The sequence below is a fragment of the Ambystoma mexicanum genome, chromosome 12 (assembly GCF_040938575.1).
Source record: "Ambystoma mexicanum isolate Mex_15411 chromosome 12, UKY_AmexF1_1, whole genome shotgun sequence".
Taxonomy (NCBI): Eukaryota; Metazoa; Chordata; class Amphibia; order Caudata; family Ambystomatidae; genus Ambystoma; species Ambystoma mexicanum.
In genome coordinates this window covers 227,141,825-227,166,565 of record NC_090936.1, presented here as the reverse complement: position 1 = coordinate 227,166,565, position 24,741 = coordinate 227,141,825, and the positions used below count along the sequence as shown (strand labels likewise).

The 24,741-nt window shown below is 45.8% G+C and overlaps 1 protein-coding gene across 1 annotated transcript in view; it reads left to right on the top strand.

Moving 5' to 3' along the window:
• The window catches only part of VWF (von Willebrand factor), a 1,005,270-nt gene that overhangs the window by 80,777 nt on the left and 899,752 nt on the right, over positions 1 to 24,741 (top strand). Inside the window, exon 4 of the mRNA XM_069628335.1 lies at positions 12,953 to 13,055. Coding sequence (XP_069484436.1) covers positions 12,953 to 13,055 — 103 coding nt within the window. The remainder of the gene's footprint in view (positions 1 to 12,952; positions 13,056 to 24,741) is intronic.

Sequence of the window (24,741 nt, the reverse complement as noted above, 5' to 3'; positions counted from 1 at the left end):
GGCCCTTAAAAAGGTATCCCCCCTCTTTCTTCTAGTTCATTACCTACATCTGTTCCCATAGGGATATTGTGTTGTCTGAACTGAACCTCACGTAGGAACGTATTGGCCACTGTCCGGATCTCCTTGCCCGCCAGCAGTAATTCATGGTTGCCTTCTACCTCAGAGTCTGAAACCTGACTGCGGGAAAGGGCATCGGCTAGGACGTTCTGCTTGCCCGGTAGGTATGTAATTTCAAAATTAAACTGGGAAAAAAAATACGCCCATCGGGCGTGTCTGGCATTTTGGCATTCCATCTGTTGGAGTATGCAGAGATTACTGTGGTCCGTACGTACTGTGAATTTGTGCATAGCTCCTTGAAGGAGATGTCGCCACTCCTCACAAGCATGTTTTATGGCCAACAATTCCCTTTCGATGGTGGAATAATTCTTTTCACTTGGGGATAAGGTTCTAGAAATATATGCCACCGGATGTTCGAGTTCATCGTTGTTAAGACGGATTTCTGAACTCTGTCCTGGCGGCGCAGAAGTTCAGAAGGCCAACCTAATTACTTGGAACAGGGTAACCGCTGGTCAAGCCAGACCAATCAGGGTAGCGATCGCGGCGGTCAAGACTAGGTCTCAAGAGGGGTGAGGGTGACTGAAAGCCCGCAATGAGCACACAAAGCACGGACACTTACAAACTACTCCAAACAGGTGTTATATTAAAAATATATACACATTTATTCCAAGGCCTTTGCAACAATGACCGTAGCGAGAAATCACAATAAAACTCTAGTAAACCAACACAATATATATACAAATACAAAACGAGTCTAAAGCGTTAGATGCACGAAATGTGTAGTCCACCTAGAAGGGGAGGAAAACAGGCAGTGCGAAATAATGATTAGACCCAGTCCACCTTCAGAGGCACCTAACTAAAAGGAAGTCCAAGCCCTATGAAGAGTGGAGCCTTGTGCTGAAAGTACCTGCACATGCTGGTGCCAACGGGCAAAAGGGGAGTCTCTTCGAGGGAATCAGGCAGTTCAGTTTGGTGCACAAATGAAGAAGAACAGAGTTCCGCGACTCAAGCGCAGCCTCCACTGTGGGCAGAAGCAGAGCGCGAGTAAGGAAAGGCGTGCTGTTTGACACAGCGGGGAAAAGCTTTGGGCTCCTGCAGGAGGGCGACCAGTTCCTAGCCATGCTACTCACCGGTCCCCAATGCAAGCAGACCCAGGCTTCTCCGCGTCAGTTTCAGTGCTGGCAGGTTCAGGGGAGCAGGGGACGTCTCGTCGTCGTGTAGATTCTGCAGCAGCAGAGTTGAGTTAAAGATGTCCCAAACGAAGTGAACCCGCACAGTTTGTTACCACAGCAGGGCAACGGAGCGGCCGTGTGTATCTCAGCCAAATGTACACTACTCACTTCAGACCTGGGAATGCCAAGTGTACGAATCGTGTGAGAGTGACAAGGACTCGAAATACAACACAACCTGGCGGCGGTTACAGAGCAAGACTCCTGGGTAGGCTGGTCAGTCTGCTGGATGGCCCAGAGACACTTCCGAAGGCTTACGTGCAGGAGATGGGGAAGTTGCCGAGAATAGGTGTCCCCGCTATTCCAAGTGTCGAAGTACCAGTACAGGCCTTCTGGTTCGATCAGAGGTAGAAAGGGTTTCACAAAGCGACAGCAGTGCAGAGGATTATCCTTCAGCGGGTCACCAGCGATTCCTCGGTTCAGCCTCGTGGTTGCAGGATACTTGGCTCCTGTATTCCTTTGTTCGTGAGAACTCAGGAGATCGACATGGTAGTGGCGTTTCCAGCCCCCTCTTATCCACGGTTCCCTTCGCGCCAAAACGGAGGGGACCCAATGGGAGATCCGCTCATAAAACACTCACACCATACGTGGACCTATCACGGACCACGGTGGTTCCAGGCATTCATACCACACTAGACTCTCTGGCACCCAGGATGTGTATTGGGACCAGACATCCCAGCCCACATCCTGGAGGCAAACACAAGGCCTGTAGAAGCCCGCAAAAGCATCTGTGTTTCGCGGGAAAGTACATGCCCAAATAAGGAAGGCCCCGGGTCAGCTCGACCTGGGGAAGGTGAAGGGAGCAAGACGGTCAGCGGACAGGACAAAGGAGCCTCGTGGTCTGGCCATTTTGGGAGCCAGGCCACCATTTTGGGCTAAGCGCGAAAAACGCGCTTAAAACGCCAAAAGGAGCTCAAAACACAAGAAACGATCGCTGCCACCATTCCCGTCCGTGATTCACTTGCACCGATCAGTTACGATCCAAAAAGAGTATCTAGGGCCTGTAGAAGGCTAGAGACCCAAGAGAGCAGTAACTTAGCTTACAGTGCCCTCTTGTGTCATGTTGCACGAAAGCTGCAACATGATAAGGAAACTACGGAAAACAGCGTTTCCCGGTACTGACTGTCTTAAGGGCATGTCAGTTTCCCCGTAAGAATGGAGCGAAAGCCCAGGGGAGTGCGGCAGAAGGCTGCACTTCTCTGGCAAAGTCTAGATCATGGTGAAAACAACAGCAAAACGTTTAGGGGTTGCAACATGGAAGGAAAATTACCCACAATTAAGAAATCTTTCCTAACAATTGTTACGTTTCTGTAGGAGAGCTGCGCCAAAAGCTCCTCCCGAAGCATCAGTTTCGACTATGAAAGGTAAGGTTTGATCCGGTTGGACCAGAATCGGCGCCGAGGTGAAGGCCTTGTTAAGGGCTTGAAAGGCGGAATCCGCCTCTGGTGTCCAAAGAAATAACACCCCCTTCTTTAATAAAGAAGTGATAGGGAGGACTAAATTCGAGAATCCAGGGATGAATTGGCGATAAAAGTTCGCCAATCCTAGGAATCGTTGTACTTCCTTAACACTTCCAGGAGCAGGCCAGTGGAGCACTGCTTAAATCTTACTGGGGTCCATACGGATACCTTCTTGTGAGAGGATGAACCCCAAGTAGGATACTGAAGATGCCTCAAAGACACATTTTTCAAGCTTTTCTAGGAGCTTGTTCTCAAGAAGACGTCTCAAGACCTGGCAAACATGTCTTCGGTGTTCAGAAAGTGATGAGGAGTAAATTAAAATGTCATCTAAATATATCACCACTGAAGAAAAGAGGAGGTCGGCAAATAGCTTGTCCATAAAGCGTTGGAAAACCGCGGGTGCGTTCACTAGGCCGAAGGGCATTACCCGATATTCAAAATGGCCTAGAGGTGTCCTAAAAGCAGTTTTCCATTCATCCACCTGTCTGATACGGAGCAAGTGATATGCTCCTCTAAGGTCCAACTTGGTAAAGATGGTGGCACCTTGTACAGCTGCAAGAATCTCCTTGATAAGGGGCATGGGATATCGGTCCTTAATGGTAAGACGATTTAAGCCTCGGTAGTCAATACAAGGGCAGAGTTTGGATGACCCTTTCTTGGGTATGAAGAATAACGATGCCCCTGCAGGAAACTTGGATTCTTGGATGAGTCCATTTTGGAGATTACAGTCCAAATATTCCTTGAGGGCTCTACGCTCGGGTAGAGATAAGGGAAACATCCTTCCAAAAGGGATAGGTTCATCAGGTTGGATCCCTATGGCGCAGTCTTCCAAGCGACGGAGGATCCTCTGGCTAAACTGATTTGGAACACCATCAAACGGTTGTCTTCTTTGGGTAGAAGAGATAAAGTATGATTACAGGGACTACTTCCAACTTCCCCGGACCTAACCCTGATTAGGTTCGGGGGGATTTGTTTCCCTGGCGACGAGGAGGAACCTCTGGGCAATTACGGAGTAGGTGTTTACTGGAACCACAGTACATACAGAGTCCCAGCTCCTTTCTTCTCTTCTTCTCATCAGCAGTTAAGGGTCCTCTTGCAGTACCAATCTGCATGGGTTCCTCTCCAGAAGTGGGCGCAGATGGTTCCTTGGAGAAATGCGAAGGTGAGGTGAAAGGTAAGGGAGAAGATCGAGGTCGTCTCTTCTCCTATCTTCTTTCTCCTAACCTGAATTCAATCTGTAGTGCAAGTGAAACAAGTTCCTGAAAAGGCTGGGGTCTTGCAATACGTGCCAATTCATCCTTTATGTCTTCGTGCAAGCCACGTCGAAACAATGTCTGTTGGGCAGAGTCTGGCCATCCGGCTTCCGTGGCTAATTGCATAAAAGACGTTACATACGATTGTACATTATGAGGACCCTGTCTTATGTCCAGGATGGCTTCGTATGAGGCGTACTGAACTTCAGGGCGTTCAAATCGAGACTTCAAGAGATGTACAAACTGGTCATAATCATTGGTAGATGGATCCGACTGTAAGACCAGGGGAGAGGCCCAAGCCAATGCGTTCCCTGCTAGATTGGAGACTAGGAATCCAACCTTGGCCTTAGTTGACTCATAAGTGCGAGGTCGGAAAGTAAAATATAACTTGCAGGCGTCCAGAAACTCTTTCAGTGTCTTGGGATCTCCATCGTACTTCCCACATGGCAAAGGAAGGGGAGGTAGGTCCCCACGGGCTTCATCACGGGCTGCCACCTGCTGTCGCAAGGACTGGTTCTAGGAACAAAGGGATTGCACTTCTACTGTTAGACCCTGGATAGCTGCCACCAATTCTTGGTATTGTTCAAGCGAAGCCATTTGGGTCTTTTGGCGTTGCACTCTGTCAGAGTAGGCAATAGATTCCCTCCCTTCCTCCTCACCTGACACGTCTGAAGAACTGATCCAGTGATCTGACTTCTTTCCTTGTCGCTCCCCGGTGCGTCTTTGAGAGGTCTTCGGGGTCTTCTTCTTTTCGTGTAAGTAGGGGCGGGCTCCCTGGGATGACACCCTGTCGGATAGTTGGGAAACCGAACAGTGGGAACTCCCGGGAGCCGGCTCCAGAGCAGGGAAAAAGCCTTTGCGGTGGAAAAAACCCTGCTGGGTGCACTTCCGAGGTGGACACAGATTAGTGTTGGTCTGGTATGCAGATGCAGATCCTCCGGTATACAAAAGGACTCAGCAATTGACAGAGGTAAGTAAGCGCCGGGCAGACAGGGGAAAGAATCCAGACTAAAGGCGGGCTGGTATGCAGATTCTCCGGATACCAAGAGCAGGAGCAAAAGGCAGACAAAAGTCAGGAAGGGTGACCAAAGGAAAAAAACAGAACACGGAATATGTCAAGGGTAAAAGAACTAAGAAGAAGGAGGAAACAAGAACGAGAAAGAAAAGGAGGGAAGAAGGCTGGACTGACTAGGAGGGCGAAAAGCAAAAATAGCAGGAGATCGCCGAGGCATAGAAAAAGCGGAAGCACAAAGAACAGAATAAGTTGGGAGAGCAGGCTAGGAAAAAACAGGCGAAAGACCGAGGGCTAGGCGGTCAAACAGCGTTACCTTCAGAGGAGCAGTGAAGGTGCAACGCGAAGAACTCTGCACTGAGCCGCACTAAAGGTGGCGGCGGCCATCTTGGAAAACACTAGAGCGGTGATTCCGAAACGGCCGCCGACGTGTTGGGACAACTTAATGGCGCCTCCAAGAGTCCCAAAAACGCCGCCCAACAGTCGGCATGACAAAGGCATTAAAGACTTACTCAAAGCTTTTATACCCCTAAAGAGCATGAGCTCCATGGTCATGGTCACGATGCCCCTGGACTGTTGTGCACTTTAAAAATATGAATAAATAAATAAATAATAAAATGGTCAATTAGCATCGAATTTAATTCAAGGCAGCAAAAGTGAGTAAATGACAGGCTTGCATATTTTTAATGAAATAATGTAGGAAATGGATTTGCTTGTATTTTTGCATGATCATTTTGAATTTGTAATAATTTTAAAAATGTGGCTTCTAAGAATTTGAATTAGCTCCTTAGGTAAATGTAAGTCTGGGGCCCTGTAATACCCAACTCAAGATCAAAAGAGGGCTTTTCATTATGCTATAACACTCATTTCTAGATGTCACTGAAGTCTAATCCCCTTGTCCAAGCATGTGACAGAGTAAAAGGGGAGAACTGATTGCATGTTGGGACACATCATTTAAGACCCAACACCAGCTTGAAATAAAGCGTACATAAATACCGGAACACACACATCGAGCTAGACAATGAAACTAATTCCCCAGGCTGAATCAGTAAAGGGAACATCATTGCATGCTGTTAAACACAGCCTTATTAGAAACCAATTGGCAGTGTTGGTGAAAGACTCTTACCAGAGACCACATTTTGAATATAACGATCGAGGCCCTGCTTTAGTATTTAGGGAACAAACACTGCACTTTCAAGAACTTCCCACTCAACACCCTAGAGACAGCCTTTGTGACATCCCCCATCACAGGGGATGCCAAAGATCTTCTGAAATCATTCAATCACTTAAACAGGGAGTTAGTCCATTGCCAGGCTCCCCAAAAAAGTAACTGTGCCAAAGCAAAACCATCCATGCTGTGGTATACACCCATGCTCACCTCCAATAAACACCTGATCAGATGTTTGGAGAAGCAGTGGCACAATAACCACAGCTCAGAAGCTCTCACATCCCTCAAATCCCTGTGCACTCCACACAGACACATGATCTTCAAGGCTAAAACTGCTAACTACACCTCTGCCATCAAGCCACCCACTCACAGGAGCAAAGTCAAATTCAAAGTAGTCCAGCAATGGGCCAAGCCCACACCCACCCCAAGGTGCCAGATTCCCAATTAAAATGTGACCTAATCAATACCTTCTTCATAAAAAAAATGGACAAAATCAGAACTCTTATTGACATATCCAAGTTGGACAAAGGTTTGCGTTAAATCCCCTTCCACACTCTCCCCCTTTGGACCAACATCACTCCCCTCTTCCAAGGATCTCCGATATGCACTCGCCTCCCTCAAGCCCACCACTTACATGCAAAAAGTAGACCCGACATACCTTATGAAACAGTTCACTGGCCAAGTGCTTATTGCACACCCCAGCAGTGTGAACGTGTCCCTTAATGAGGGCACATTCCTAGGCACACTTAGAAAGGTCTTATAAATCTCAACTCAGAGGATCTATATAACTACAAGCCCATCACAGGCCGTCTGTTCAGTGGGAAACACAAAGAAAAAATGTGCCATGTGCCAACTATAGGGGACAATAGAGAAACACAGTCTCCTTCATGACTACCGGTCCAGTTTATGCCCCAAATGCAGAATCTAGACTGCCACCATCCAAGCGATGGATGACTCATTCCAAATCATGGTCGAGGGTGACTTGTGCCTCGTAGTCCTCTTGCAGTTCTTTGTTGCATTCATCATTGTTGACCATCTGACAATCCTCCCAGGGTGGGCTTCTCCTGTACTGTCCGAAAAGGATTTGCTTCCTACCTATTCAGCTAAATCCAAGCATTACAGATGGTAAGTTCAGATCCAAATAACTCCTACTCACATGTAGGTTCCCCCAAGGTGCCATCCTCTCCCAATTCATGTTAAACCTCTTTAGGGAATCTCTGGGATTTTTCCTTCGAGATCCCAACATAGCCACTCATCGACATACTGCTGACACCCAGCTCTATCTCAAGGCCCCTAGGACATCACCTGCCATTTTGAGTGCCTGGCTACTATCCAAACTTTAATGTCAAACTCCTACCTTAAGATTAACTCCATCAAGACCAGATCCATTCTTATTGGTCCCCCTGCCAAACAACAGAAATTACAATTAAAAAAGTGACTTGGTGATATGTAACTGACGGGATTCAATGTGATCCTGCCAGACTCAGACCAGTGACTAGGTTTCACTGTCAACAGCAGCACACTCCTTCCAAAGCACATAGCCAAGAAATCCCAAAATGCCCGACCACAGATTGCCACACTCCACAAATCAAACCCTTCACACCCATACAATTTCCACATTGTGGTTCAGGCTCTCATGATCTCCCACTTTGATGGGGAAAAATGTCCTCCTAACCGAGCTCCCGGCCATGCATTAGGTCCCTCTCAAGGCAGTCCACCATGCTGCAGCCCACATCGTTACAGGAGCTTGCAGATTTGCCCAAATCTCCCACTCCCTACCTGAGCTTCACTGGCTTCCCCTCCCCTATTCAACACTGTCTGCATCATCTACAAAGCAGTCTTGCACGGCACACCAACATACCCAGCGGCCAAACACCATACCTCTGGATGCTCTCCTGCTTCCTGTAGCACATCCATCAAAGGTTTGGCATCAAAGCTAAGCCGCTAAAAAGTTCTTTTCCTGCCCGGCAAGACCCCCTGGAACTCTGATGCAGTTTCAAAACAACTCCATCATACTCCTGTTCCGCAAATCACTAAAAACGTAAGTCTTCCACCAGTACCTCCCACATGTCTAAATCTGCATTTTTTTCACCCTTACGCCAACAGCACTGAGCCACTGTCCAACAACACATCCCACAAACTGTCTTCCAGATGTTGATTTGACCCCTAACTTTTTGACTGTGATCATACTGTACCAAACCCATTCGAAACTGAACTTTTTGTGAAAATCACCTCTGCAGTATTCCCCAAAAAGCAAAATGTGCTCAATTTGTGTTAACATGACACCCGTTGGAACAAGCCCTTATAGTGTTTTCCCCCTGATGAAGCATTGTCAGTGCTGCGCAGTTGAAGTAAGCTGTATACACGTGACAGGGGCAGGGTAAAACACAGTTTGCACGTTTAAGCAGGCATTGGTTAACGTCTGCTCATCAGTAGGAAACCGCAGGAAATAAGCAATTGAAATCATGTTGAGTGTCTTAATTTTTTTCCCACAATATACAGTAATAACATCACCAAATTTGGACACTCTTGTGGAAAGAAGGACTATAAATAGGAAATGAAGGGAACATTCTCTATTGCTGCTGAGCCGGCAAACTAATAAAGTGTGAAGCCTTAAAAATAAAACCAAGTTTATAAATGGGGCTGCTGCCTTCCTTCAGGTTTTCAGTACATAGTATTCTACATAGATTCATGTAAATCTGTGTATCCAGGTGACATGTCTTTATAACGACATATTTTATAACAAACGCACTTATACCGAAAAACGTGCAATGACAAACATATCGAATTAGTATTTTTTTATTTTTTTTATTTTTTTGGGTGGGGGTCCCCAAACCCCTGTTTCCCACCACTAAAAATCCATCCCAACAGTGTTTCCACAAAATGTAACCCACCCCACATACATTTTCGTAATGGTTTGTCGTAAAACTTTCGGTATATGTGCATGTCTACATAATGATTTCGTTATAAAGACTGGATACCGTGTATCCCATTGTGACAGTTACGCTGTTAATTCTGTCTCTGAAAGGGGGAATGCTGAGCAAACCCTCTTTCATAAAGTGCTCCCTGCTTAAAGCATAATGCACCCATGTGACACAGCCTGGACTGGACTGCCACCAGAGTCCCCCCTGTCCCTGCTTGCAGTGGCTGCAGAGCAGGATCAAAGGTCACATGTGCATTCCCGAGGACAGCCTCCTTGAGCCAAACAAGGCAGTGGAGGTGGCTCGTGTCGTCAAAGGCTCCTCTTTCCACAAAAGGATAACTGTGTGTCTCGAAAGGGTCTGGTAGCATGATCAACTGTAAAGATAAGCCCTGCATGGCCTGGCAGGGTGGCTCTTGATGACATATAGTTATAAAGCCACAAAGCAATTTGGTGTCATACAATTGTCTACCTGGACCTGAGCATGTTGATTAAGCTTCTGTGGCCTGCATCGCACTCATCTCTGGGTGGAGGCCAGGAAGCTTCCCCCTTTGATGATTCTTTGCATGGATTCATCTCCTTCCAAGGGAATTCCCCTGAGGGGATGGGCAGTGGACCTGCTTCAAGGACATGCCTGCCAGGGTACAGTAGGTGTTCACAGCAGGGTCCTAACCACTGGAGTCCATTTTGAAGTTAGCAGGCATGGGAAGGGGGTAAGGGTTGGGGAGTAGCCAGAGGAGAGAGATGGGCTGAGAGAGGGTTTCCACTATTTTGGCTTCTGCTAGGTCTCTCTGTAACTTTCTGTCCTCTCTGTTTCTTTCGGGCAAGGCACTCTGGGTATGATGTCTGAACACAAAGGACAATTGTTACAGCAGCCTGGTTTGCACCCCGTACAGTAGGCTTGCTTTAGAGAAATCCCGTGGGACATTTGGGGGAGGGGAGTGGGGTTATAAGGAGGGGGAATCATCTCCCTAGTTGCTTCATCTTTGTAATCTCACAAGAAGAAGAAGATGAAGAAGGATTCATTGGAGAAGAAGGATTCATTGGACCTCCTTTGGGAACACAGCCTATTCCAAAGTCCTTTGCCAGGGAGGCGAAAACAGAAGGCTTGCATCCAAGGCAGATGCAAGCTCTGATGCCTAAACATCCTCACAGAAAAGTAGGGGTGACACTGATGGCCGGACCATGCCTAATGAAAATGACACTGGCATCCAGGGCCCTCAAAACGTCAACCGTGCTCTACAACACTCCTGACTGGGTGTTACAGAAATAAAGGACTGACCTGGCCCCTGGGTGCCCACGATTTGGTCTCCCCAGCACCAAGAAATAAAGGAGCAGCTCTAGAACCTGTTTCCCTTCTTTGATCCATTTTTGATCTGGTTTCACTGCTTTCAGGCACCCTGTGATCTGGGACTGACTAGCACCAGGAACTGCTCTTGACACTCACCACTTTTTGATCTGCTGTCGGGAACACAATGGAAGGGACGATCCAACCACAAAGGAGCTTGGAGGCAGAACCATGCCGACAGCATGGTGGGTTGTGGAAATCCAGAGCCCGCAAAACATTGCTGAGTTCAGGAAGTCAGAGAGGCCAGGAAACGCAGAACTGCCGAAAGGAGGCAGAAGCAAACCCGACGCTGCAGTCATGCCGGTCTCAGGCGGGAGGAAACGATGTGAAAGACTGGACCGTGAAGAAATCGGAGTCATGGTTCCACTCTGAACAGAGAAGCCGCCGCCCCTGATGAGCCACGCCACAGGAGAACAGTTAAGCATCCGGAAGAGAGAAGTAGAAGGTGGTCAGTGAGGTCCCAGAGTAGTCACCAAGGGGTTGACCCAGAGAACCACGAGAGAAATAGAAGGCCTGGAGTGGCGAGTAGCCCACACAAGGCTGATCCAGAGAATACCCAATGAGAGGGTGAACACAACCAGAGAAACATAAAGCCTGGAAGAAGAGTAGCCCATGAGGGGCTGACCCGGAGAATAACCCATGAGGGCATGAGTACAAACAGAGTAACATACGGCTTGAGAGGCTGAAGAGCCCACGAGGGGCTGAACCATGAAACACTTCATGAGGTGGTCAATGCCATATCCTATCCAGAAGGCCTAGAGGGCCAGACAGCCCATGCCAGGCTGAAGGACCTAACTATCCTGAGGGAGTTAAAATACCGAGTTAATGTAAGCATGCTACTTAACGTCTGCAGAAACAATCATTGTGCAGCCAAACAAGGAATACGTTTAGGAACCCAACCACTACTAGCAATAGCTGAATTTTGTGAACCTTGTGAGCTTACAATCCCACTTTGAGCTTTGAACTACATCAACAGGTCGGGACCTGAGGAAAGAAGAGATCCAGAACCAAAGACACAATTGGGCGGGAGTTGGAAATCAGCCACCAGGAGCCAGGTATAGTGAGAGGCAACTTACTTAGGCAGAGCTTGTTATTCATGTTATTAGTGGTAGGGGAAGCATAGGATAGAATAGGTTTGGATGGAGGACGGAATTCTGTGAGGCATCCTGATGAGCACTGGTTTCTTGTTTTCTTTTGAAGCGCAGAGAGCATCATCTCCACTGTAGTTTGTAGCGATAGACGGAGGCATTCTTTTCCTTTAATACACCTCTAAGTTGAACCATGTTCTCTGGTCCGTCTCCTATGTCTGACTTACGACAGGGCCCTAGTGCCTGAGAATCCCCCACTTTCTATTCTACCTTTTTTAAGAAGACATGACATTGCTGCTGAACTTGGCCTGACCTACTCGCCTGTCATAACCTGGAGTTCCCCCTTTGCCCTTCTTAAAATCTGCATTCTCTGTGTTTCCTTTACTCTAGCGGTGCAGTGTTTTAGATTAGTTGTATACATTTTTAGTGTAATTAAAGGTTCCTATTTTTATTGACGTTTGATTGGCCGTTCTTTTAGATCCATTAGACTAATACTGGTTCGCTGCAACTGCTGCCTGCTCACATTTTAGGCCACATCCTGCCCTCAGCCTGCACTACCCTAACAGGGAAGGAGGTAGACTATTATGGTGTGCCCTGTTCACTTACCTTTATGATTGGGATTAGTGTTAGTTTATTGGTAGTGTGGGGGAGAGAAGGTGATTTGGTCCCTCGTCATCCTGGCCCTCCTGCAGCGCAGCAGCCACTTCATCGAAGCCAGTGCCTATGGCTGGACATATAACTGGAAAATGTGCATATTGGTAGGAGGTTGCCTATAGACTGCTGATGTGTGCTGAGGATTAGGGAGTTGTAAAGTGTCTCTTGGCGTAGCAAGGATCGGCGTTAGAGTGGGCACTTCTTCAATGCCTCTTTAAAGCATTGGACGTTTTTTTCAAAGGAGGAGAGGAGGAACAGACACAATTATATAGAATTTTCAGACTTTCCAGTCAAATTTTTTCATCATTTTGCTTAAATCCTTGGTCTTGTAATATAGTGGAAAGGGTTAAGCATTCACAAGAGATATATTAAACCCCCACTTGCAGCTTTGAATCACGTCACGGCTCCCTCACCTCCTCATCCTTCTGCAACGGATAAACTGGGTACTGTTATATTAGTTCTGGGTTCTGCAACCTGCGTCATTCCGAATGTTCTGGATCGTGACCCCCATGATCCCTCCCCGTTGACTGCACTGACTAGCGCTGTTGGGAGACTCTAAAACCTCTGCTGAGGAAAAGGTTGCAGACTCCTCCATTAGGTTATTTGCACCTAGTATTCCAGTATTTGGCATTACCAGAAAAAGCAATATTAGGATTAAAAGATTGCAAATATGTCATACATGGGTCCAAATATAAAATGGCTGCAGGGATATTGTCAACATTGGTTTCGATTTGTCAGTGAGCATCTCTGTCTCTCTTTTCAGGTGATTACCAAAATGGTAGAAGGAAAAGCATATCGATGTATCTTTCCGAATATTTCGACCTTCGCTTGTTCTTAGATGGGACTGCTATGCAGGGAGATAAGAGGTAAGCATTGTGACCTAGGAGACTAGCGCGTCTGGGGGTTGTGTCATTCCTGCAAAATTGCCAAGGAATATTGTGGTGCCACAAGGCCTTAGTATTGCAGTGTTTAACTTGGAAGAAAATAAATGCCAGAGCCCAAATTTTTCTAGCACGCTCGTGACACTGGGGGCAGGCAGTTCCCCACCATTGATGCCACCGCTCAAAGCTGCTCCCTACAGTGTCGACACATTTGGGGATAAACTGCAGCTCGCACCTTCACATTGGGGTTGATGGATGCTCTGGCTATCATTACTTCATAATCAATATGAGTTTGAGACAACAGAAATAAGTGCCATGGCAAACACATCCACAAATTAAGCCCTGCAGTATTGTCACCATTCATAAAGGTTTTTAAACAAAATGGCTGACCTTACTGGAGCAAAGGGCACGTGTGGATGTAAACATGTTCTCAACCTTTACTCACTTGTTTCACAGGCAGGGCTAGCTCTAGAAATATGTGTTGGTAGTGGTCCACAAACCAGCCTAAGAGGGTCAATAACCAATAAGAGCGGGTGCCGAAAAGTAGAAGATATTTGTTGTTTTGTAAATGTTCATTTTTTAACATATGGGTGACTAAATAGCGAAGATATCACTTTATTTCTGAATGAGGAGAAGACCATGACTCACAAGTGCTGTGGCATACGTGACTCAACCGACCATTCAGTTTGAGGGAGATGAAGGGTTCTAGTTCTCGGTACTAAGATGTGAAATGATCACCCATCCTCACTGCTATTAACTGGTTCCCACAAAGTTTTATTTTAGAGATATGTATATCTGTTAGATGTTTTCAACGCCTCTAATAGATTTTTTGAGGGGCCGAAATCCAGTAAATGCTAGGTGTAGTTCTTTAGGCGATAAACAGTTCCATATTAGTTTCTTTGCATCATGACTGTAAAAATGGTACTACAATTAAATATTGCCATATATTATATAATTATGTATGTCTTTAAATGTAAACAATGGTAACGCAATCAGAAATACATATACAAATGTGTGGCAGCACCTAAACTAAAAATGAACATCGTCAAATAACTTGTTCTATGAGTTACAACCACTCAGGAGGATCTACAACCAAGGTATATCTCACTTTACCTTTCACAGAGGAGAAATATCCATTCACTTTTTAATGTCGTCATCGCCTGCCAAATTTAGGCTGTGTGGGGTCTTATCCTAAATTGGAAGCGTTATCTAAATTTTGACACCTGCCACACTGTGCCTAGAGAGGCTGAGCTTCTCGTCACTGATGATGCCCGATAAACCAGAAACACATGTCTGGAGTTTCTGTTGGCACTCTTGTTCCGAGGAAAATTGCCTAGCATTTCAGTGCTGGACTATCCTTGTGGGTGGGACCAGACTGATATGCAATTGGATATTTCTCCTCTGTGAAAAGTACAGTGAGCAGATGTGGTTGTAGGCCCTAATGAGTGAGAGCAATCCCAGAGAACAGGTTATTTGGCCTTGTTCGTTCTCAGTAGAAGGGCTCCTACAAGGGATAGGGAACAGATAAGGGAATAATTGGAAGAACAAACGGTTGTTCACCATTCTCGGAGCATTCATAGCATGTATGAGCAGGGGACGGGTTAATGGGAGACATACAGACGAGAAGGAACAGTCAGTGTATGGTATGGTATTCTGTACATGGACGTTCAGAAGGATGGTGCCAGGATAGGGAGTGCTGGACCGAGAAGACGAGGTAGGTAAAGTCTTGGTCAGCAAGCCTGCTTGGTAGGCTCCTGTTAAGGTAGCTTTGGGTTTTTGTAATACGGGTAGGCCTGTCTGAAGAGAGGTATGTTTTTCACATTGTTCTAAACATCAGGTGTCTGATTTCAGTTTTTATGATGAAAGTAAGAGTATTCCAGAGGGTCGAGCCTCCTGAGGTGATGGATCACAAACCAACTTTCCTTTTCTTGAAGCAGGTTGAGCACAGCTTATTTGGAGCACTGGACTTCAAATCTTGGATTGGGAAATATTCTCTTAATATATTGTTTAATGCATCAGTGATGTCTGCCAGGGACTGACTTATGAATGGTACTCAGAACCTTGAAGTCCATCCTTAACCTCAATGGAACCAGTGTAAGCTTTCAATGTCAAGGGAGATATGTCCCGGGTTTTAGCCGCATGATGAGCCAAGCTTCCTTCATCCTGGAGGTGGAAAATTTAACAGGCCAGAGCAAAGGGTTCCAGCTTTTTGCCTGCATTCACTTCAATTTGGTCTTGCTTTCCAGGTCTCCATGGGTGCTCTCCAAGTAATCAAAGTGGGACCATGGGGAGTCAAAGCACTGATTCTCCCGTCCTTCACCCGGTCATTCTCCTGTTTCACAAATTCAAGGCTCTGGGGTTCTAAGAGTCAAGTTTGAAACTCTATGGGCAGCGGACGTTAGAGTCCAGTGAGAGGATCCTGGATCTCTTACAGTCATCACTTGTCAGTCCTCTGTGCTTTGGTCGCTGTGTGAATAGCTGTCTTCAGGTTGGGTTGATGGAGATACCAGATTGAGCATTGTATGGTCCAAGAGAATTATGCTGTATGAGGATCAACTCTTCTTTGGCCTCGGCAATGGTCTTCTTTTCTGCCATTCATCCATTCACAGCCTAATATGGTAGGATTCAAAACAAAGGGGGGTCTGGGAATCTCTCTACCAGCACGAACACAGCCCAATGACCTGTTCTTGGGTGAATAACTCCTGGGAGAGACTCTACCAAGTCTTTAGCTCACTGTGCCTTTCACAGAGAAGAAATTTCCCTGCACATCAGCCTTTTTTTCCTGCCCAGGGGCAGTCCAGCGCCGAAATGCTAGGCAATTCTCCTCTGAACAAGAGTACCATCAGTAACCCCATACACCTGTTTCAGCCTTGTTGGGCATCATCAGTGAGGTGAAACTGTTGCCTCTCTAAGAACAATGAGCAAGGCAACACGTGTATGGGGTTACTGATGGTACTCTTGTTCAGAGGAGAATTGCTTAGCATTTCGGCGCTGGACTGCCCCTGGGCAGGACAAAGGCTGATATGTGGGGAAATTTCTTCTCTGTGAAAAGGACAGTGAGCTAAAGACTTGGTAGAGTCTCTCCCAGGGGTTATTCACCCAAGAACAGGTCATTGGGCTGTGTTCGTGCTGGTAGAGAGATTCCCAGACCCCCCTTTGTTTGCATACATTAACTTTGGGTTTCACCCTAAGTTAACAGGGCAATCCAGACGTGGACCCCTTGCTCACTGTTCTTAGAGAAGCAACAGTTTCATCTCACTGATGATGCCCAACAAGGCTGAAACACGTGTATGGGGTTACTGATGGTACTCTTGTTCAGAGGAGAATTGCCTAGCATTTCGGCGCTGGACTGCCCCTGGGCAGGACAAAGGCTGATATGCGGGGAAATTTCTTCTCTGTGAAAAGGACAGTGAGCTAAAGACTTGGTAGAGTCTCTCCCAGGGGTTATTCACCCAAGAACAGGTCATTGGACTGTGTTCGTGCTGGTAGAGAGATTCCCAGACCCCCCTTTGTTTTAATATGGTAGGATACCTGTTGTAATGTTTCTTCAGATGTCTCATGAACATCACCTAGTCATAACAGGCAGTATTTGCTGTCCATCCCTATGTTTCTAGGGTTTCCAGACGGGGGTCATCATATCCGGTCTGGCCATTGATGTTCAGGACATGGTAGGCATCCTGGAAGGGCAATGATGTGGTCCTGCTTTCCTTGACCAAATGGGCACCAGTGGCAATCCATTCAAATTTACCAAAGTTCACTTCTGGGTCACCACCTTAACATAACACAGGCGCAGGGACATTGAGTGGTGCTTGGACTTGTGCTTGGAGTTGTCTTCATCAGTGCTCTCTTGCTTGTAAACAGTCTGGAAGCTAACTAGTGTTACCACTCCTGGATCGGTGCTGCTGGTGCCAGCTTCTCTGGACATCGCAGCAGTTGGCTCAGCCCTGCAGGGAATTGTTCAGTGCAACAAAAGAAATCAGAAACATCTTCCTACTTGCTGTTCTTCAAAAAAGGGCCCGCTATTGCGGTTTGAAGTTGTTATCAGGTTCCCCGGATGGGACTTCACACACACCAAGACCTTCCTTGTCTGACCGATCCCAGGCTCTGGAGGTTAACCTCACTACTGGATCTGATGTATCGAGTGTTCAGCTGGTCAGGGCTGAGGTTCCACCTCCCACACCTGGGATCTAACTTGGGTTTTGTGGCCAGGATGAAAACAATAAAATCCCACTCGACTCCGTCTAGTTATTTAAGGCTTCAGACCAGATACTGGAGTAGCTGCAGTGAATTCCACAAATGACAACACTGCCAAAAATCTACAGAGTGGCCACAAGACAAGTTGTTCTATTTTTCAGTGTTTATTGTAATCAAACAGCCATATCGGGCCAGGTAACTGAGGGTAGGGATCTCTAAGCATGATGATGTGGGAAGGGCACAATTAATCATGGATTCACTGAAGCTCTAAACTGTTAGTTCGATGGGGGCAAAACTAAGGATGGCTTTACTGCACCAATAGAGTTTTGTGAATGTATACATTTCACACTCGGGACTGGAATTTCTGCACCAAGCAGGATGAAAGATAGAGGGACATAAATACCACATGGATGTCCAAGCAAACGGTTCAAAGTCTCTCTCCCTCTCTCCTCAGCCCCCTCCTCCTCCCCACCTCTTCCTCTCACCGCCCTTCTCTCCCCCTTTCCCCTACCCCTTGTTTCTCCAGCTCATGCTCCGATATCCCACTCTTGCTTGGAGACTGCCTATGCCTGCTTTCTTTGTTCTGGTATTTCTTTTTTCTTTTAGCAGGTTCTGAAGATAAAAGGGCATGTTACCCAGTCAACATTTCTGTACAATTACCAATAGGCGGAACAGAAACCTCAACTCCACAGGAAGCCAGTGCAGAGAACATCTAGCCTCAGAGACATGGTCTCTTCAGGAAATTCCCAGCATAACGCGCACTGCACTGTTCTGTATTACCTGCAGCCGGTTAGTCTCAGCTTTATTGATTCCATACAATAGACTACTGCAAAAATCAATTTTAGCACCAACAATAGCCTGTGTAATGGTCTCATTCACCTGAGGAAAAAAAGGACGATGATGGGCCAAGAGCCTGATATAATAAGCTTAGGAAGACACCTGGCTACCCACATGAGCCTTCAAATTTAAGTGTTGATCAAGAAAGACGCCCAGCATCTTAACCTTCATTAAGGCCACTATTCTCCTATCCTCAATTAGAAAACATTTGTACGCTGGACCCAGTTTCCTAATCATGTTGGGAGTGCAAACGACCAAGAGCTCCGTCTTCTTTCTATTCAGTGCAAGGTCATTTTGAACCATCAAGCCCTCAATAAGTGAATATATTGTATTCAACTGCGCTTCATCAACATCATGTATACCAGTGAGAGGACACACTGCTTATCATCATAATTCGTAAACACTAACCCCCTTTGCTCCAAAAGAGCAAAGAAGGGTACTGTAAAGATGTTGTAAAGGCAGGGCGAAATACATGACTCCGGGGGACACCAACTATCAAGGTCATGGGCAAGGCCTCTGCCTCCTCACACTAGATTCTGCAGTCCTGATTACTCAAAAACGACGAGACCCATTGGGATGCTGCACTCGAGAAGTTAGCGACGTCCCTCAACCTGCTGAGCATGATGTAGTGATCCACCAGGTCGAAGGCTGCCGACAAGTCCAACAGCATCAGGATCGATGCTGCTCCATTATCCACATGTTCCAGCAATCTAGCTTTAAGTTCAAGCAAGACGGTTTCTGTCCCGAATCCCGGCCTGAACCCTGATTGATGATCATTAAGAATGGCATACTTATTAAGATGTGCCGATATTTGGACAAACGCCACCCGATCCAAGATATTAAGCAGTAACGGGGTATTTGTAATAGGTCTGTTGTTTAGGGGCATATGCGCAGAAAGACCTGGCTTTTTGAGAATGGGAGTAATCCATGCATTTTTTAATCCCTGAGGCATCGAGTTCTCAAGAAAAGGAGGCATTAACAAAATTACAAATGGCATCCAACATAATAGAGGAGCAAGCTTTAATGATAACATTTGCATTTAGTCGTTTTTAACAGAGCCACAATTCTTGATAGTTCTTGAGTTGTGATATCAGTAAAAACTAAATTGTGGCATGAGAGGGCATCTAGCAAAATCTACTTTGGCTTCGTCAACCTATACCTTCAATTGACTCTCTCTTGTGAAAAGATCTGCCTTAATTTTTGCACAATTTGCCCTGCATGGCTTCCTGGATGGCTGAGCACCGGCCGGCATCCTTAACAACAGTGCCAGAATCCTGTGTATGAGGCATTTCCTGCTCTTAAAGGATTTTAAAAAGCTCCTTCATGTCAGATTGGTGAATTCTCCTATTAAAAGTATTTATTTTTTGCCTCAACAATAGCTGATTTATATGCTTTGGCCACTCCTTTGTAGGCTGCCTGGGTCGACGGAGAGTTACTAGCTTCCCACTCATAGAAAAGCTTACTATTCGAGACTTTAAGTATCTTAAGTTCCGGTGAAAACCAAGAGTTACTCTTTGGTGCTTCATTACAAATTCTCTTTTTTAGAGGTGCCAACTTTTCAGCTCTACTATCAAACGTAGATAAGAGAAGATAAGCTTGCCTCCATCTCGGGTCCAGAATGGCCCAGGGCATGTGACGGTTGTTCTTCTCACCCCCTTCAAGCGGTGCTGAGTCTGCTCACTTTCCTGTGAGTCCCTATGCCTCTCTATCATGTGAAGACATGTGTCTGAAAGCCCATAGGCTAGCTAGTGAAATCTTTCTGTAATTGAAGCTTTCTTTGCAGGACAGTTGCCCCTTTGTAACTCCTACACCTCTAGGTGACTAGGAAAATAGTGGTGGTGTAACAATGTATCTGCACATGTCCCACATACCATGCTAAGCGTGCTCTCAATCATTGTTTGTGCAAAGATTGTATTAGCGCTGGTCCTATGGGCCGTGCTTTTCTCCTTCACCTGTTTCTGTGATTTGTCCAACAGTGTCGTTGAAGAAAAATATGGATAAAAAATATTTGTCTAGGATGTTAATTTTTTATCAGCACAGCTGCGTAGGGTGACATTGAATCTATAAAGTATCTGATGACTTATGAACCCTGCAGCCAAGATTCCATGAAGGGGCAGGTACCCATTCTTATGTTGGGCAAAAAGCTCAGGTTATCAGGAAAGGGACAGCTTCAATTGGGCCAGGGGTAGACAGATGGCACTATCTTCAAGGGCCTGGTGCTTGAGCCCGCCCCTACAGTCATCAATGGGCCCTTACTCTATGATGGTAGTCTGGAGATCCCTGTTTACCTCCTCTAGGCATGGCATCCACTAGCTCTGGGTAGCTTCCGACCCTATGTCCAACCCACTGCCAGTCCCCAGCTCCAGAGTTATGCAGGGGACATTGTCAGTGTATGTAAATATAAATATAGGTTAACATGCTCTTTAATATGTACCAAATCACCACTGTAGTAGAATATATTTTATTAAAGGGTGGAGCTAGCCTCCCTATAGTTAAGGTGAAACCTATCATTCATAGGACAGGTGAACATTCTATTGCTAATAACTTTTGGGCCGTAGGATGGATCAGCAGAAAGGTGAACAAAAGGGAGTTTGAGCCCCCAAGAACTGGAACATTTTGTGCAAATCAGTGCTATGGTTCAAAAGATATATAAAGGGTCAAGAAAATTGTGTTTTTTTCACTTTTCCGTTAATTTTCCAATACAAGAAATGTCCTATTATGGCTCATGTGCACAGCCAAAATTGCTGGACGGATTTGCGCCAAGTAAGAAACAAGATGGGCAAAAGCGCTCAAGGGAAATCCTTTGTTGGTTTGGTGTAAATCCGTCCAGTAGTTTTTTTTAATACTTGGGGTAGATTAGTGTGCCCCTGGACTCAAATGTTAGTTATATCACCCATGATGCGTTGCTGGTGCCAAGTTTTTCATTTCTGAAAAACGCCATTACCCGATTTGAGAATCAAGTTCTGGAATGATTTTTGGAAACTGCCCTAAAATTATATAAGGGGTGTAAGTGTGGCAGTTTTTAGGCCAAGGGGCACGTGGCATGGTTAGAAAGGATGATTTGTGAAGGTTTGGAGCTTGGGAATGCTGTAGTTTTTAGCCTTTTTCATAGTTCCAGAATCGGCAAAAAAAGTGTAATTACTTCAAAACTATAATATATTGAGATGTGGCAATCACTGCGCTTGCTAGTTAGCGTAAGAGGAGTATTTTAAGTTAATTTAGGCAGAAATCTGTTTTTTTATATAAAACAAATTACAGGGATTGCTTCCAAAATTAATTTGAAATGTGTGTGAGGGATATATTAGGTGGCTATTTTTGTGGTGTTAAATGTGTTAAAAAAAGCTCATAATTGCTTAATTAGTTTGATAAAAAGTAAACAATAAACACTGGAGCAAGGCCATGCTTGTTTACTATATACTTTGTTATGATTAGACAAGCTTTTCACGTGACTTAACAGTGCAGTTTTTGATTCATGCCTGACGTCAGGAAGGAAGATAGCTACATTATTGTACCTCCCTCTTCCTCATCAGAGTACCTAGTTATGAATCTTACCTGAACTCCTCCATCCCTCTTCCTCGCCCTAGTTCTGAATAGAAATAAAATAAAAATAATAATAATAATTTGGCACTTATATAGCGCTACAAACCCTCAGGTATCTGAGCGCTGCTTATTATTACCCACATTGTGTGGTGCTCATTTATCGACCTCGGAAGGATGAAAGGCTGAGTTTGGCCCCGCCGGGATTCGAACCTGCGTTAGCAGGCTCTGCACAGATGTCAAAGCGAGCGCTCTACTCGCTGTGCCACTTGACCGGCGTGGCACTCCTAATCTTACCTATGTACCCCCTAACTCCACTTCCTCGGCACAGTCCCCCACTAACTCCACCCCACTCTTCTTCATCACAGTCCCCAGTAACTCCACCTCACATTTCCTCATCACAGCCCCCAGTAACTCCACATCACATTGCCTCGCTGCAGTGCCCCACTTCCAGCACCTCACTATTCCTTGTCACATCCCCCCACTAACTCCACCTGACTCTTCTTCATCATAGTCCCTAACTAAGCCACCTCACTCTTCCTCGTCATAATTCCCAATTACCCAACCTCACACTTCCTCATCACAATCCTCAAATACCCCACGCCACTCTTCCTCATCACAGTCCCCAGCTACACAACTTCAGTCTTCCTCGTCACAGTCCATTACCAACTCCACCTCACTCTTCCTCATCACCATTACTAAACCCTTCTTATCTAGTGAACACAAAAAAAATATTAAATACTTGATAAACCTGACGTTGCGAAACTCAAGAACAGGTATTGATAACCAATGATATGACAGCAGTTATGTTATCAGAAAAATAGGCAGAGTTACAGACGGTGGGCGGCATAGCATGACAAAACCCTTAAATTCAGTGTAAAGGCTTTAGTTGAAGCATTGTTAAGGCGAAACAATCTAATGCAACGGAACCCTTGTAACCCATGAGTGATGTCACTCATGATGCCATAAGTGATGTCATTTGTGATCTCATCAGGGTACTTATGGGCTGTGCAATGGGGACCTCATAGTTAAGGTGGCGTCACTTCCAGGACCTGCCACATTTCAGGGGTTTGTTTGCATTAAATTGATACCTTAACGTCACTTCAACGAAAGTTTTTTCACTGGATTTCAGTGGTTTCGTTGCATCCGATTGTTTCACTTTAACAGTGCTTCCACTAGGGTTTTTTTGCTGAATTTCAATGGTTTTGTTGCACTGAACGTATTCACCTTAACTCAAACTGGTTTTGCTGCATACATATAAACGTACAGCACTTAGGACAAAAAGAAACGCTTCATTGGCAGTGATGGCAACAACATACAGATGCAAAAGCTTCATTCCAGATAGCACATCCTCAGCTGCAGAGGCGTCGCTAGGATGGGAGCGGGGGGGGGGGCCATCGACATGTGTCTTTTAGTTGTAGCCACAGATAGGAGATTAAGGGCTACAAGCAAAAGGCTAGCTAACTCAGAGCACTGGCAGTCCCGATATTAGCATAGCCCTGGATCTTTTCCAGACGTAGCAACATCCCTGCTCAGCTGTTACTTATCCAAGAGCCTTTGGGGAGCATCGAAACGTGTTGATTCGAACAAACAGTATATTTCATTGCATCACCATTGTTATAAACATGAAGGAAAATAGCTAATATTGACCTCCATAACCTCTAAAGGACCATAACCTGGCTACACCGCCTGTCAACTGCTCAAAGAATCATGAGGTCATTTTGAAAATATCTGCTAATATTTGAAAAACTGGTTTTATGGGCTGCTAACAATGGTTCTTATTGTTTGTCCCTCCGTTTGCCCATGCGGTGTAAAACATTATGTGTTAAACCATCTGTAGCGTGGTTTTGATATTCGGAGGTGGCTGCAGTGTTGGCTGCAGTGTTGAAACCATCAGTTTAGAAATATACCCAGTAAATGGAAAGCCCAGGATGCCAATCTAAAGTTCAACTTTTACTGCCGCTCAATCTTGATCTTAATGCTAGCGTGCCCATTCAATTAAGAAGCAGAACTATTTCCGTTGCAAACCTTATCATGTGCACATTTCTTCCACCTTTTAACAGAGGCCATACACTAGGTGAGTAAGATAATGGATTCTCAGTGGCCTGCCTATCTTATCAGATTCCAAGGTTTCAATGCATTGTGCATTTCCACTGAAGTACTGTGAGATGATTTAATCAGCAAAGACCATCGTTGGTGGGAAGATTAGCTGGAAGGGGAGGCACAGGATCAAACAAGGCCGCCCCATTGCCCCTCCCCCGCCCCAGAGTAATGTCAATGTTTGCCGGTGTCACAAAGGATCCTGCCTTCTGAGTGTTGTCCACCTGAATAGAGGTAATGTACCAAAGGGGATTTAGTCCACTCTGCATGCTCACACATCTTCTGCAGCATCCTTCAGGGGTCAGTGGGTTTGATGATTCTGGCCCAGGAAATCAAGCAAAGGGGGGAGGAACAGCCATGTTTTATATCCAGGAGATCACCTGACACATCGTGCAGGGCAGTCTCTGCCTCGTGTTGGGCTCTGAATCAAGATTGGGCGAGATTGCGTAAGGCACCATAATCGAGTGAAATCTCCTTTGCAGAGGGTGATGTGTTCTTTTTAACACCCCCAAAAGATTGAAGATTGTTGTTTTAAAGGTAGATCACCAAAGGATCGCTTTCTAACCCCTGGTACTCAAGGACAGGGCAGCATGGGACTCTTTTCAACCACTCTTAGGCTTACCCCCTATACCCCCCACAATATAAATGATGTTCCATGTGGTTAATATGGGCTACTTTGGACTGATGGTCTCCTTCAGTGGTGTAGATGTACGTCCGGGTCACCTCAAGTATCCACTGAATACAGCATGCAATCCAGCCTTTCTGCTGCTCTCCTGATTCAATCTTTTCCTTTTGGACCGCCCTGTCTTCTCTTTCTTGGTAAAGCATCTCCCCTTTTCCATCTTCTCCTTCGGGTTCTAAACCTCTCCCACTCTCTATGCTTTTGAATCCCCCTTAACGCTCACATATATTCTGTCTCTCAATCGCCGACTTCCTTCTAATCTGTAATCTTCTCCTTCTTTTACTTCACAACCCTCCTCTCCTCTAAGGTATTGACTCTCCT